Here is a 14,226-nt window from a genome sequence, read left to right as displayed (position 1 = left end):
TAGTCCCAGGTTACAATCCCATCCCTACATAGCCTAATTGTTTGTTGTAGTGAGGCAAAGGGCACTAGGCTATGTGCTGAGATGTGACGCATTTCACACAGAACTTTATTTTTCTATTTTGTAGGTGTTCCTGTTATATGGCAAAACAGTAGGCCTAGGCCTACCTCATCCAAGTGTCTCTGAAACCTACCAGCAAATATGTGCGAAATATACGCGCCTGCTAATTTTAGACATATGCATATGACGATAAATGACCGCACATCTTGCTGAGAAGGGGCAGTCTGCTACAAGTTACAAGTCAAGGAGGTTCCCTGACGTCATGCGCGAGAGCATGTTGCGATTAAAACAAAGGATCACAGCTGAGTGCAACACAACTGTTGGTTTTTAGATACGATTTTAAATTCAGACGCATTTCCCGCTATTAGCTAAACATAACTGATGATACAATAACCTACCGCTAACCTTGATTCAGACCAAACGAGTTGCACGGAGTGATTCTTTGTTGCCGAAATAGGATTCCTGAGCTACGACGAGAACCTTTCAGCCTTTCAGTTTTATGTGTTTAGATGACGAGTAGGCAAATATGACTAGGCCTACCTATAGCTTACGTTAGCCTACACGGAACTTTTACAGCACAATAACTTACAAACAGGATAGTTACCGTCAACCATTTGGTTTAGGCGCTCATAGGACATTTGTGACCGGGAATCCGCGATAAATAAATAAATAATCATATTTACAAACACACTCAGAAAAAGTGACTGTAGGTCTTTAATTAATGGTTTAGTTGTGATATCCGGTGACCACAAGGTATTGCCGTCTATAGCCTATGTTCAACAACGGAATATCCTAAGGTGGTGGACCGTGCGGCAAAGTTAGGGATGTAGCCTAGGCTGCAGATATAAGCAGCACAGCGTAGCCTAGGCTACTAGAGTGGTGCGCGGAAGAAAATGTCTTTCACAGACAAGCGAGAGACTTGGTAGATATATATATATATATATATATATATATATATATATATATATATATTGCGTTACAGAAATCAAATTATTATTCATATAAAAAAATAATATACATTTTATGTATAAATATATTGGCTATAGTATGGGCTATAACACCACGACAATTATCTCTAGATTACATGTTGACACTTACAAGTTATCATTCCCAGTTTTCAAATATAGGCTAACTTCACAAAATGTTATGGCCTTCACAAAATGGCTTTCACTCAAATCAGTGGGCCTACAGCCTTTATAATTGTCTTGCACACTATGGCACGTTTCAATCTGGTGTAGTCTTCAGTTCATCCAAATGCATTATTGCAGTCAAATTAGAGTTTGAGCCTACTTGATTAGGCTACTATACAATCTTTCCACACCAATCAATAGCCTTCGTTTCAAATAAATGTAGTTCCTTTAGTTTTTGGTCTGGATAGGCCTGGATAGAATTTATAATTACTGGAGTTGAATCACATATGGCAAGGCAATGCGAGGCAGTTTTATTTATATATATATACATATAGTGCATTTCACACCAAGGCAGTTCAATGTGCTTTACACAGACAGCACTAGAAAAGAGATCAATGTACAAATATGGGACATTTACTGATAAACGGTGCATGTGGTCTTCAGCCAGATAAAGCGAAATAACTTGCCGTGTCAACTCTGTAATGTCTCGCTGAATAATTTAACACAGAATGTTGCGATTTGGGACAAATGGGTGATGATTGAAAGAGTCAAAGCTATTTTCTTCTGCATGTGAGTAATCATCTTCAGACATGTTTCATAACAAACAAGTCCACTTCAACCAGTAGCGGTGTGTTAATGAAAAGAAACTTGCTACCACTAACACCGTGTCGTTAATTATTTATTTATTTATTTTATTAAGTGTTAAGTTCATGAATGTGGGATAGATATGGTCCGTCTTGTAAATTAATGTTTGTGGTGAGCAAACCGTACAAAAGTGACGGGATAGTTTACAGTTCAGATATCCGAATCCAATGCATATTGCAAAAGGTAAGTAGTGTTCACTCTGACACATATGAAACGATAAGGTTTTTATTTTTGAAAGTCGCTTGCTTTGAAGTCGATTGATATCTGGATATCCCGTTTAATGCATTGGCAAAGTCAATTTTTTACCAATCACTCCCGAGTTTATGCATCCCTCATCTGCTGCCTTGAAGGCCTGTCTCTGTCCACAATTAAATCACGATAGCGAATAAACCCCCCGAAGAATGTCAAGTTCTGAAATTATAGACCTAATGCTGTGTGTAATTCCTATAGCCACTTCAAAAGTTCTTTTTTGAACTCGATGAAATATCAACAGGGTCGGGGTTTATTTATTTTATTTTGAAATAAATCGCCCAAAGGGCAATGACGAATATTATTAGTGATTTTGTTTTGTCAGATAGCCCTACATTTTTTTTTATATGTAGGCTAGATGATCACGCTCAAACTGGCCGTGCGGGTAGACCAGGAATTCGAGTTTGAGTCATTCCCTATAATAAAAAAAAATCTAAATCTTCCATATTTGATAGTTAACTGTGGCACGATTATTGTACAGATGCCATTTTGTTGAGTCCTGGCCTTTGGCTGCACCTTATATATATATATTTATATCAGGGGTAACAGAACAGGTTGGGTAGGCCTATTTGTTCCGACATTCTGACAAGAGATTTGCAAAAGGATCTAAATGATTTGCGACGCTTGCAAAGCCCATCACTTTTATTTCAATTGGGAAAAAAGCCTAGCATTCCTTTGCCAGTTTGCAAAGTGCTCTGATAATCTAGACCTAGTCTTTTTTGAAATACTGTATATTAGGTTAAAGTATAGTATTGTTCGCAGTTACAGATATTAGGCCCATTACTAACGACTTTTCAATTAAAATTCAACCCATTACGCATTGGGCATTCAACCCATTACACATAGGCCTTTATATTTTAATAAGCTGTTGTTTTGCATCGTTTCGTGCATGGACAAGGATGAAAGAAGTAATGCCAACCTTCATGGATCCACGTAGGGCAACACAGTAAAGTTTTGTTCTTGGTAGGTGAACTTTCATTCTCCTCCTCTTTCATTTTAGAACGTTCTGTTTTACTCTATGCGTACGTGTGTGTCTTGTGGCCGAAGATATATATAACCTTAGATATGATGGGTGATATGTTTAGTGAGCATTATGTAGCCAATTACCTTGATGGACAGTCTCTTTCTGATGGCATGGCCATAGGGAAGATGCAGCGACACTCTGTGGCAGACTTCTGAGGTGCACTGAGGGCCAAGAGAGGAAATTCTCAGTGGTAGCTTTGGCAATCACATACGTTCCCTTTAAGAGCAATGGGGAAGTGGTAGCCACGTTCGACTACAGGAGGAAAAGAGAGTATGCCTTGACTTGCAGGCCCAACAGAAGAATCTGATATATCAGTTGTTTTTGAGGCTTCTAGAGTGCCATAGTTTTTTTAGAATTAAAAGGGAAACCTTTAAGAATGACCTCATCATGGGTCTCCATGTGTGCTTTACTTCTTTGCCTTTCTATCGAGAAACCAATCCCCACACTTGCATGGGATGCAGACCTGGAGCTGTTCGATCTCGTTGAAGAAATACCGCAAACATTCTATGAATTCTTGTCTGTGGATCAGGTAACATGCAGAGCTCATATTGTTAAATTGTTACATTGTTGTAGAATGTACGCGTATCCTAGACCTAAACCGTAATGGTAGCCTATGCACTATGCTTTCATAATCCTATGCTAAACAGAAAGCTATTTTCGTCGTCTCAGGGCCTTTGGGTACTATGGGCTATGCTTCACCTACAGTCGTGTTGTTTTAATGCCGTTTTAATCACCTCCATTAGATCTTAAGATTCTAGTCATGTATTGTTGTGGTATGCCCTGGCTGAGACACGATATGGCTGTGGCCTGTTAAGCCAACCAGTCGGTATTCGATTGACTGGTCACTTGAGTGTTCCATGACAAAACAGATAGGCTAACATATGTGGCAACTACGTGTCTTTACTGGGCTGAAAAGTCCACGCTACAGAAATATGTCAAGCGTACTTGAGAAAAACTAAAAGTTGTTAACAAACTCTGTTCCTGTGGAAAGTTCACACAGAAGGAGCCTTTACCGGCATGCAAAATCGATCAGCCGACCCTATTTGGATGCAAAAAGAATCTAGCAAGCATTTCAACCCTTTGAAATAGCTGATGCCAAACACTTTGCCTAGTGCCCATTCTGATGAATTACCATGCTTCTTTCGACCGACACTCTAATTTTTTTAGGACCATTTCTTTCAAATTAATTTTGAAATGTTATTCACACTCATACTAGCGCTACTAAAGCTGTAAAATACACTAGGTGGCACTAGTGATGTGGCACAGGAGAAGAGCTGTCCTGGACACTCACCTATACTCCATTTGCAACCAACACTCCCCTACTTCCCCATGTGTCTCACGCATTCTCTCTCTTTGCTCCCCATCAAGGATGCTTCGTCCGCAGACATTAGGAAGGCCTATCGAAGGCTTTCCCTCACCCTGCATCCAGACAAGAACAAAGATGAAAATGCAGAAACGCAGTTCAGGCAGGTAAGCCCTGCAGTCTGAAATGACCGCCATCTGTCTTGTATGCAACATTTAAGGGTTAAGGGTTAGGGTTACGGCTGCCAGTCTTCCGGTCGTTGTGTTCCTTAAACGTCTATAAATTCATAATCACAACAAATACTAAGGCTGACCGCTTAGAATCCACATCAACAGGACCTAAGCATTTGGCATTTGTTACATATAGTTATAGTTATTGTCATTTGTATATATAGTATCTCTGATATGTTGCTGATCTGTTGCTGCTGGTCTTTGAGCTGCATTCTGTGTATGAAAGGTGCTATACAAATAAAGCTTATTATTATTATTATTATTATTATTATTATTATTATTATTATTATAACATCTTTGAAAGACTTAGACCCTTTTCATTGTGTTAGTGTTATTTCAGGTTTACAGTCCTATAGGCCCCTAATGTAAACATCTGTGAAAACATTCTGTTGTTACAGTAAGATGCTTGTGTGGTGTGTGGCTGTTTGGAGAATGCTGAGACTAAACCTTAACGTCTTGTGGTAATTCTATTTCAGCTTGTGGCAATTTATGAGGTCTTGAAGGATGAAGAAAGGAGACAAACGTGAGTTGCTGCTTTCTATTTTTACCTCATGTAGTCCACAAGACAGCCTTTACTTTACGGCAAAAAGTAGCCTACTTCCTATGACTTGGGATGATTGATGGTAGTAATTGAGTATTTCATACAATATTTAAGTAAGATGCTACTTCTGACAAACAAAGCAGGTTGGCAGCTAGAGCTATTGGTAGTAAACAATCTACTGTACGTTTTGTTCGTTTTTTTCTATGGCATGCTTGCTGTTTCACCACTCAGTGTCTGTTTACACTGTTAGACAGTGATTGCTAACAAGCTATTAAGTGGTTGGATGTGGCTGTTGAGCAAACGGTATAGACTGAAATGTACAGTTGGTTAAGCAGTCAGCACAAATGCATCATGTCTTTTGTTTGCCTTTTACACTTCTCTCTGTGGTCACAAGGGTTCAAAAAACAAACTACTGAGTCTCTCGCGATTTCCATCCACAGGTACAATGACATTCTGGTCAATGGACTCCCTGATTGGAGACAGCCAGTGTTCTACTACCGGCGGGTGAGGAAGATGAGCAATGCAGAGCTAGGCTTCCTCCTCTTCCTGATCTTGACTGTCGGTCACTACGCAGTCATATGGTCTATTTATCTGGAGAAGCAGCTGGTGAGTAGCTCACATGATTTTGTAATAGACATTGTTGCCCCTTGATTTGTAGTTCTTTATTGTTAAAGCACATTATTGTGTATAATAATTCATGATACTCATGAAATAACAACGTTAAGTACATCATTTGACTTGAATTGATGATGATGCCTATACTGTTTGAATGATTCTGAGTTGAGTTGAGAGAGCTGTAGAAGCTAAGTTATATTAAAGGTTGTATCAGCGATTTCAGGCCCAAACATAAATGATCACATTCATCTAATCTTTCCTAACGATCCGCTAGCTGCCTGTCCCATAAGCAGGCCGTCAAAAAAATGTGTCTCTGTAAGCAGCCTAGGCTCCGAGATCAACAAGGGTTGGCAACCACTCAAAGGGAAAATAAAGTGTTTCATCCAATAACCAACAAGATGCGCGTTTAGGAGAGTTTTAATTGCATGGGAAGGAGGGGGAGGGAGTAGCGAGCTAGCTCTCTGTTTTGTTTGAACATCAACAGAAGTGACGTATCCCCGCTATCGCTGATACAACCTTTAAGATTAGTCCGTCCATCCAAATGGCTCTAGTCCTAATGTTTAGTTAGGTTAGTTCGGTAATGCATTTTTGCTTCACTTTCCTCATCTTTTTGTGCAGGATGAACTTCTGAGTAAAAAGAAGAAAGAGAAAAAGAAAAAGATGAGTAACAAGGGCACGGAGGATGGGAAGGGTGTCAACCAGGAGAAGAATGAGCGGTAAGAAGTCATTGTTTATGGATACGTTTTAATAGACCCAGCTTGTTGTCATCGAACTACCAGTGAACACTGAGCTATATTCCATCCCATCTTCTGAATTAATCAGGTCCTATGACAAACCCCAGTGGCATGACATCCTGCCGCTCAAACTGAGCATCTGGCTGTACTTCTCCGTGAAGTCCCTCCCTCAGGTCATTCAGGAGGTGAAGCAGTACTATGAAGACTATCAAGCATTGAAGGTCAAAGAGAAGGAGGAAGCTGAGGCCTTGGCTGCACAGGAGGCACAACAAAGTGAGCCACCTACTCCCTTTAAGGAGCATATTTTGGGAATTGTTATGAGAGGATGATTCGATTTACATACAATTATTGACACACCAGAAAGGAATCGATATGGGATGTCTTAAAAGCTGCTGTAAGCCATTGTTATTGGAAATACTTCAGCTGTAGATACCTTAAAATGTGGATAAATCTTTACACATGCATTTCTTATATTTGAATACAACCAATTTAAATACATTGTTATTGCATTGTATAATTCTACCACAAATCTAAACCCAGAATTTAGAGATGTAATGACCATCCCTGACTTTTCATCCATTGTGAGATGCACAAATTTTTTATTTACTTTTTGCAGAGGAAAAGCGTCCTAAAGTAAAGAAGCCAAAGATAGAGTTCCCTGTCTATGAGCCCAGCGCCTTCGATACAAACTATGCAGCTCCGTACGACCAGGCAGCGTCCATTGAAGACATCGAGGACCAGATGGATGACTGGCTAGAAGAAAAAAAATCTCAGAAAAAGAAAGTATGTACCTCTTTCTCACAATGCACATATTTCCCGCCTACTGAATGCTGCAGAGGACCTACATAACCATCCGTGCTGTTGATTCTTTGCTACAGGTCCCCGAGTGGACAGAGGAGGACCTCAGCCAGCTCAGCAGGTGCATGGTGAAGTTTCCAGGGGGCACTCCGGGACGGTGGGAGAAGATTGCCCATGAATTGGGCAGGTCCGTGTCAGAGGTGTGTGTATTTGTGCGGCTTTATTCAAAACGCATATAGTGTGTTACTAGTGGTGAATCATTAGTAAGAGGCTGTGTTGTAAATGGTGCAACATTAATGTAAAATAACACTGCTCAGGAGTCAGTTGTGTGTGTGTGTGTGTGTGTGTGTGTGTGTGAGAGTCTGTGTCTGTCTATGACTTCATGCCGTGCATATTTAACCTAATTTAACCTTCAGACAGCACATATTTAATATTTAACCCCAGATGATTGATGCGGTTGTGTAGTACAGAACCAAGTATCATGTTTATGTCCATGCCATAAATGCAACTGAATCAAACTATCATCATTGATAGGTAACTGCAAAGGTCAAACAAGCCAAAGACAATATCACCATCACACCAGGTAAGAGCATTGAAAAGCCATACTGATACAGTACGTGAGAATGCTTTGAACTGGGCCACTCTCTTTGTCCTTGATTTCTGACTCTGTGATCTGTCCGTGCAGGGCTGGTGAAGCTCTCCGATCTGAAGGGTGCCTCTGTAGGGGGTAAAGTGTCCAAAGCAGGGGCGGTGCCGGACAACCTGATGACCCAGCGTGAGGAGCTGCCACTGGCCCAGGAGCAGCTAGCGGAGCCAGACGGCGGCGAGGAGACGGAGGCGAAGGGCCTGAGGAGGAGGGCGAAGAGGGCAGCAGCCGGCGCGGGGGTAGGGAGCGGGAGTGGCGCTGGGGAGGACAAGCCCAGCCGGAGCCGTCGCCAGAGGGACTTTGATCCTGACGCCGTGGAAGAGGACAGTGACGAGGACAGGCGGGCGCAAGCGCCAGCACCGCAGAAGGAGAAGGCCTGCGCTGCCCCTGCAGAGGATTTGTGGACACAGAACCAGCAGAAGCTTCTAGAGCTGGCGCTGCAGCAGTACCCACGCGGCACCACGGAACGCTGGGACAGGATCGCTAAAGTGGTGCCCGGAAAGAGCAAGGTTGGTATAAGTATAAATACTCTTTTGATCCCATGAGGGAGATTTGGTCTCTGCATTTATCTCAACACACTCAACACAGTGAACACACAGTGAGGTGAAGCACACACTAATCCCGGCGCAGTGAGCTGCCTGCAACAACAGCGGCGCTCGGGGAGCAGTGAGGGGTTAGGTGCCTTGCTCAAGGGCACTTCAGCCGTGCCTACTGGTCGGGGTTCGAACCGGCAACCCTCCGATTACAAGTCCGAAGCGCTAACCAGTAGGCCACGGCTGCCAGTAGTGGTGACCAGTAGAGCGAGCTGACAAACACCACCACAGTCAGAGCATGGAAATAAGCAACTGAAAGAGCCGTCATATAAATAACTTCATAATATAAATAACAATAATAGCAGTATAAGCAAAAATGTTTTTGTGTTATTTTTATATAGTACACAGTGGCATTTTTTATGAAGGAATGCTAGTATTTCTAGACTTTGAAAATCAATAATGATTGATTGATTGATTGTTTGATCGTATTTCATCCATTTGGTTTCAATCCCTTGTAACCTAACCAAAGTGTCTTTCCATTTATTTTTCTAGGAGGAGTGTATGATTCGTTATAAGTTGCTGGCTGAACTCATACAGAAACGGAAGCAAGCGAAGAGCTGACTCCCCTCCGGCAGCCATTTTGGGTTTTCACTTTACCTCTCACCTGTCTGTCATGTGCCTTAAGCTCCACACTGAAAGAGAACCCAGTTACCAGACATCTACAATTCCCAAGATTCTACTCGATATGGAAGCCTTAGCATTATACTTCAGGAGAATTTCACATCTCCTTTGTGAAACCATCTGTTGCAATATATGCTGAAAATGTTTTTATTTATTTTTCATTTTGCATTTCATCCTTTGCATTGTCCCCTTTTTGCTTCATAGTTTATCTGTTTTCAGTGGGAAGCTGTCAACATTGTTTAAGGTGTTTTTATAAATCCATGAATCAAATAACTTTTCAGAGGCATTATGGAGTGTGTTCTTTTAATCATTATTTCCATATACCAGTGTTCAGCTTTGTTATCCACAGTGACTTACAGTTGTAAGTCACTGTGGATAACAAAGGAATGACAACCAAGCAACAGTGAGTTTGGAGACCTATTTGGAGTAAATACACAGTATCAAGTCTACTCGATCTGATCAGGAAGTAGAAAGGAAAAGGGCCCAGTACACAAGTGTTACAAGGGTAGAAGGTGAAGACTCCTGAAGATAGAGGGACACCCCTCCTCTGGTTACATTTGTAAGCTCATTATAAATGAGACAGCCTTGTGTAAAGGGATGGCAATACCAGACATTGCTCCTGGGTGGGATGCAATGGACCGTAAGCCTACATTTCGGTGGATAGAATATGCAGACCCAGTATTTGCTCTGCCAGTGTGCATTTGTGACTGCATGTGACCACTGCCAGTATTTGTTTGTATTTATTCTGGGCACAAAAAAAAATACTATGATTGACTTGGATACTTCAAAAGTATTAGTATGCATTTCACCAGTAACTATAGTGTCACTTCTGGCCATGTATGGCATATATGCTCATGAGAGCTTGATCAACACCAGATTGTGTGGTCAGTCACAGCTCTGCCAAGCCAACTGGCAATGAGACGAGGCCTACATCACACCGAGAACACACATGGCATCTAAGCCACTGGCAATGAGACGAGGCCTACATCACACCGAGAACACACATGGCATCTAAGCCACTGGCAATGAGACGAGGCCTACATCACACCGAGAACACACATGTACAATCTGTGTTCACTTAGCTTCATTCTATATCACTTGATGAAAAAAATCATCTCAAATCATACAGCTGTGAAAGAATCCATAGCTCTGAAGCAAAAAGAATTGGAGTCCAGCTCCATGACTCCGCTGAATATTGGAATGCTTCCTCTGACCAATAAACCGCCTATTTTCACAAGTCTCTGTTCTTTATTCATCGATGATCTTGACCTACATATCCTCCGAACTCTTATCAGTAGCACACTTTGACCTCCTCTTTATTGCAAACCAATTCATCAGCGGAGAAGTAGCAAGCAGAAACGCAGACTGCATCCACACACTTTTGACTACCAACAACTGCGTTCTAACCTATGCTGAGGAGTCCATCACAAAATGGCTCGAATGGTCAGTCGCTTCTGTCAGCTGCTTGGTGAAGTGTCTATAAAGTCCACTCTGCCCCAGAGAAGTTTAGTGTTGATAAGACCACTGGGCACATCCTCTGGTGAGAGACATTTGGCTTTTTCTTCCTTTTTTGAGTGAAAGTGTTCGTAGAAGTGAGTATTGTGTTCGTAAAGCTCTCGTAATGCAAATGTATGGTTTTGATGGGTACATTGCTTAATTTTCCTTAATTTTGCATCAAAATTTTGGCTTCTGTCAAATAAAATCCAACTATATCGATTCAGTGCCAGCCAATGAAAATCCACAGTGCACTCAAAAAAAGAGAAAAACAAATCAGATGTATTTAAGCGTGAAAACCTCGTGAAAAAGCTGATTTCAGGGGAACCAAAGTGCAAATGTGTGTTCAGTTGAATAGCTGGGTTTGGTAAATGTCAATATCAAAGTACAAAAGGATAAACAAATAAATAAGGGCCAAAATAATCCTTATAATATATCCAATGTATAATAATGAGGTGAGCCGCGCCACTCACCTGGTGCCAACACTGTGGTTTAATGCCCCCAGGGCTGAGGTCGCTAACACGTTACGATCAGTCATGGGCGAACACAGACTGGAAGAAGAAACTGACCCCAGAACAGTACACAGTCACAAGAGAGAGACGTACAGAAGAGGTGAGTACATAGGGTGGTGAGAGCTCACGTGTAATGCCATGTAAGTAGCTTTAGAGGGCAACAAGGCCAATAGCAATGACATGGAGTATACACATGCTATTGTAACTATGAATTGAAGTTGAGTTGCAGTAAAAACTGGCAATTATACATGTCTCTATAGACACAAGACAATTATTCTTTTTTTTGAGTAGAGAGAAGTTGGAGGAGGGGTGTGGTGCTTGTTTCAACTCTAAAATAACCTACCATCTGTTGAGAAGCAGAAGTCCGGTATCTTCATGGTCACTTAAATAATGAGCTCTCACTTTGCATTTTACTTTCCTTCTCTAGCCTTTCACTGGTGTCTACTTAAATCACTCGGAAGAGGGCATGTACCACTGTGTGTGCTGTGACACTCCTCTTTTTAGGTAATACATACTGTGCTGAATGGAAATGAGTCCTGTCATAATGAGTTCTGTCATAATGTAAAGATTTCTATGCACTGAAAATGTAACTGGGACTAAAAATTCATTGAATTCTCTTCATTCTGAATCATACCTTCACACTGATGTAACTAACAGCGAGCCTTAGTTTGACTGATGAATGTGTCCCACACTGATGTAACTAACAGCGAGCCTTAGTTTGACTGATGATTGTGTCCCTCTGTACTGTACTCTCTCCAGCTCTGTGTCTAAATTTGATTCGGGGACTGGGTGGCCGTCTTTTACTGAGGCCCATGGAACATGGGAGCAGGATGAAAGTCATGCCAACATCCTGCGACGCGCTGATAACTCACTGGGTAGCACAGCAACCGAAGTCATTTGTAAGCAGGTAAATATCCAAAATTCATCTGAGATGTATATGTCTAATGGCGAAATGCTAATATCTTGATGATACTGATCATGGAGCTGGAATTATATCATGGCTATTTGATGTATTTTTATATTATCTCATTGGTATTTGACAAAATGAGTTTAAATTGTTCCTCTATAATTCAGTTGTGTATTGTCCCTGTGCACTCTGACAGTGTGATGCTCATCTGGGTCATGTGTTCGAGGACGGTCCAGAGCCCGGGGGTCAGCGCTTCTGTATCAACAGCATCGCTCTCAGCTTCAAACCAAGTGTACAAAAATAATAGCTCTTACTGACACAGGAACGTCATGTTCTAGACTACAGGATTTCCTGAAATAAGGTGTGACTGACAGGGCAATCAGACAAATTAACTTTACATGATGTAGACTATGTATGTGGTTCATTGCAAAGGTCACCAACTGAAAGTAGAAAATAGTGATACCATGTGCCAATGCAGTGGATGGATTGACCAGTGAGAATTCCTTTACCAAACCTATAAAACCAAAAATACTTTAACATGTTGCATTTGTGCTTATTCACATCACAATTTAGACGTCATTTCAGACATACCCCAAATCGTGAACTTGTCTTCCATTTTTCTAATCAAGATAATGAAATCCTTACATCAAGGTTTAGAATTAAATGGGTAGATAGGGTATAATGCTTGAGTCTTGCATTAAATGCATGTATAATACAGACCCACCCAAGAAGTCACCCACAGTCAAGATGTGGTGGCTGTGGTGAGGGCACACTACAGAGGTCCACATGATGATCAAAGACTGCAATTTATAATACGCAATCCTAAGACACAAGTTCAAATGTAATTTATTGAACACATATCAGTGTGTTTCCATAGGACGTGAGATTGCATGAAGCAATTGATATTCTAGTTCCTATATAGTGCAATATTCCATGCAGATAACATTTCTTAAAAATGTTAACCTCAGGACTCTGACAAGAGTCAAGCGATGTTTACTGCAAATCTTTTTTTGCTCTTTAAGCAAATTAATACCTGCAGTCATTTTGCTTTGTCGGATTTATCAAGCAGAACATTTTCAAAATGCATCTTCAGCATCTTCATAAATATCCTCAGACTCCTCCTGAGACTTGATGTTTGTCACAACTGTAGATCTCATGTATGTCATATATGCCCTTGATCGTTCTCTCAGATCCCTATACAGGTAGGTGTTCAGATAGATCAACAGCAAATCAAGAAGAAAGATAGAGAAGAGGAAGTAACGAAACCATGGTCCAACAAACCCTAGAAGAGAATTTGATATGATGAATATAGACTTCTCATGCTGAGAGATGCAACAGCAGCCTACTAACATTTTGGAAATATTTTAGCTAGTGCTGAGAAAATCCCCCACGATAATGCATCCTTACCGAGCCACTCCCCTTCCATATTAGCTGTATTAAAAACAGAAAACTACATTATTTAATTTTCTTTGTTATCAAGTACATCAAAAATAATGCAACTTACCAATATGTATCAATACCTCAAAGAAGTACCTAGTGTTTCCTGATACTGGAGTGAATACTTGTTAGATGTGTTCGGTTGAAGTTCTCCAGGCTTGTAGCATTTGCCTTTATGGCATTTGTGGCATTTGTAGGCTCTGGCCACTGTTACCATTAGCAACAAAAAAAACAGGAACAAGGCACAGTGAGCGAAACAGAAGAAGGCACACATCACAGAACTAGGGGGAAATTAAGCAATGAACTGACAAAAGCTTACAAAGATTAAGCAATGAACTGACAAAAAATTATTCCAATAATTGATGGAGAATGGAGAGGGTCTAAAGCATAGGTTCTCAAAGTGCGGCCCGCGGAAACATTTCTGGTGGCCCGCGATAACATCTGATAACATCTGTAAAACTGTACAACTGTACTGTGTGCTTTGAAAAGAATGAATCTCCATTTAGTGGTGTTTCGTGGCCGTCAGGTTTTCCTGTGGTGCTTTGGTAGCTGGAATTGGCCCTGAATAAGGCCTATGCTGATAAGAAGCAAGGCACACTGAGACTGTTTGTTCTCAATAAGTTCATACTTGAAATGGACTGCAACCAGAACTGTTATATCCCAAATTTGTCTGTTGAGGGTAGAGAACCC

General features: G+C 41.1%; 2 protein-coding genes and 1 long non-coding RNA gene across 3 annotated transcripts; 2 read left to right on the top strand and 1 right to left on the bottom strand.

Moving 5' to 3' along the window:
* Positions 1-3,321: 3,321 nt before the first annotated feature.
* On the top strand, positions 3,322-10,423 carry dnajc1 (DnaJ (Hsp40) homolog, subfamily C, member 1). The gene is made up of 11 exons (XM_048261514.1): positions 3,322-3,634; positions 4,474-4,575; positions 5,115-5,161; positions 5,620-5,785; positions 6,413-6,510; positions 6,617-6,801; positions 7,145-7,311; positions 7,407-7,526; positions 7,861-7,909; positions 8,012-8,481; positions 9,058-10,423. The coding sequence occupies exons 1-11, from the start codon at positions 3,482-3,484 to the stop codon at positions 9,124-9,126; spliced, it is 1,626 nt and encodes a 541-aa protein (XP_048117471.1). The 5' UTR covers positions 3,322-3,481; the 3' UTR covers positions 9,127-10,423.
* A 95-nt stretch (positions 10,424-10,518) lies between these two features.
* On the top strand, positions 10,519-12,636 carry LOC125306259 (methionine-R-sulfoxide reductase B2, mitochondrial-like). Its single transcript, XM_048261520.1, has 5 exons — positions 10,519-10,726; positions 11,186-11,292; positions 11,620-11,696; positions 11,952-12,099; positions 12,296-12,636. Exons 1-5 carry the CDS (start codon positions 10,618-10,620, stop codon positions 12,401-12,403), a joined length of 549 nt encoding a protein of 182 aa, XP_048117477.1. The 5' UTR covers positions 10,519-10,617; the 3' UTR covers positions 12,404-12,636.
* A 16-nt stretch (positions 12,637-12,652) lies between these two features.
* LOC125306264 lies at positions 12,653-13,994 on the bottom strand. The gene is made up of 2 exons (XR_007195530.1): positions 13,507-13,994; positions 12,653-13,381 (listed from the first exon to the last, which is right to left on the bottom strand). It is a non-coding gene; the product is annotated as an uncharacterized LOC125306264 (long non-coding RNA).
* Positions 13,995-14,226: the final 232 nt, after the last annotated feature.

This window comes from Alosa alosa, chromosome 1, assembly GCF_017589495.1.
Source record: "Alosa alosa isolate M-15738 ecotype Scorff River chromosome 1, AALO_Geno_1.1, whole genome shotgun sequence".
In the NCBI taxonomy this organism is placed as follows: Eukaryota; Metazoa; Chordata; class Actinopteri; order Clupeiformes; family Clupeidae; genus Alosa; species Alosa alosa.
The sequence above is the reverse complement of the archived record's forward strand: the minus strand, read 5'-3'. Positions and strand labels throughout refer to the sequence as shown.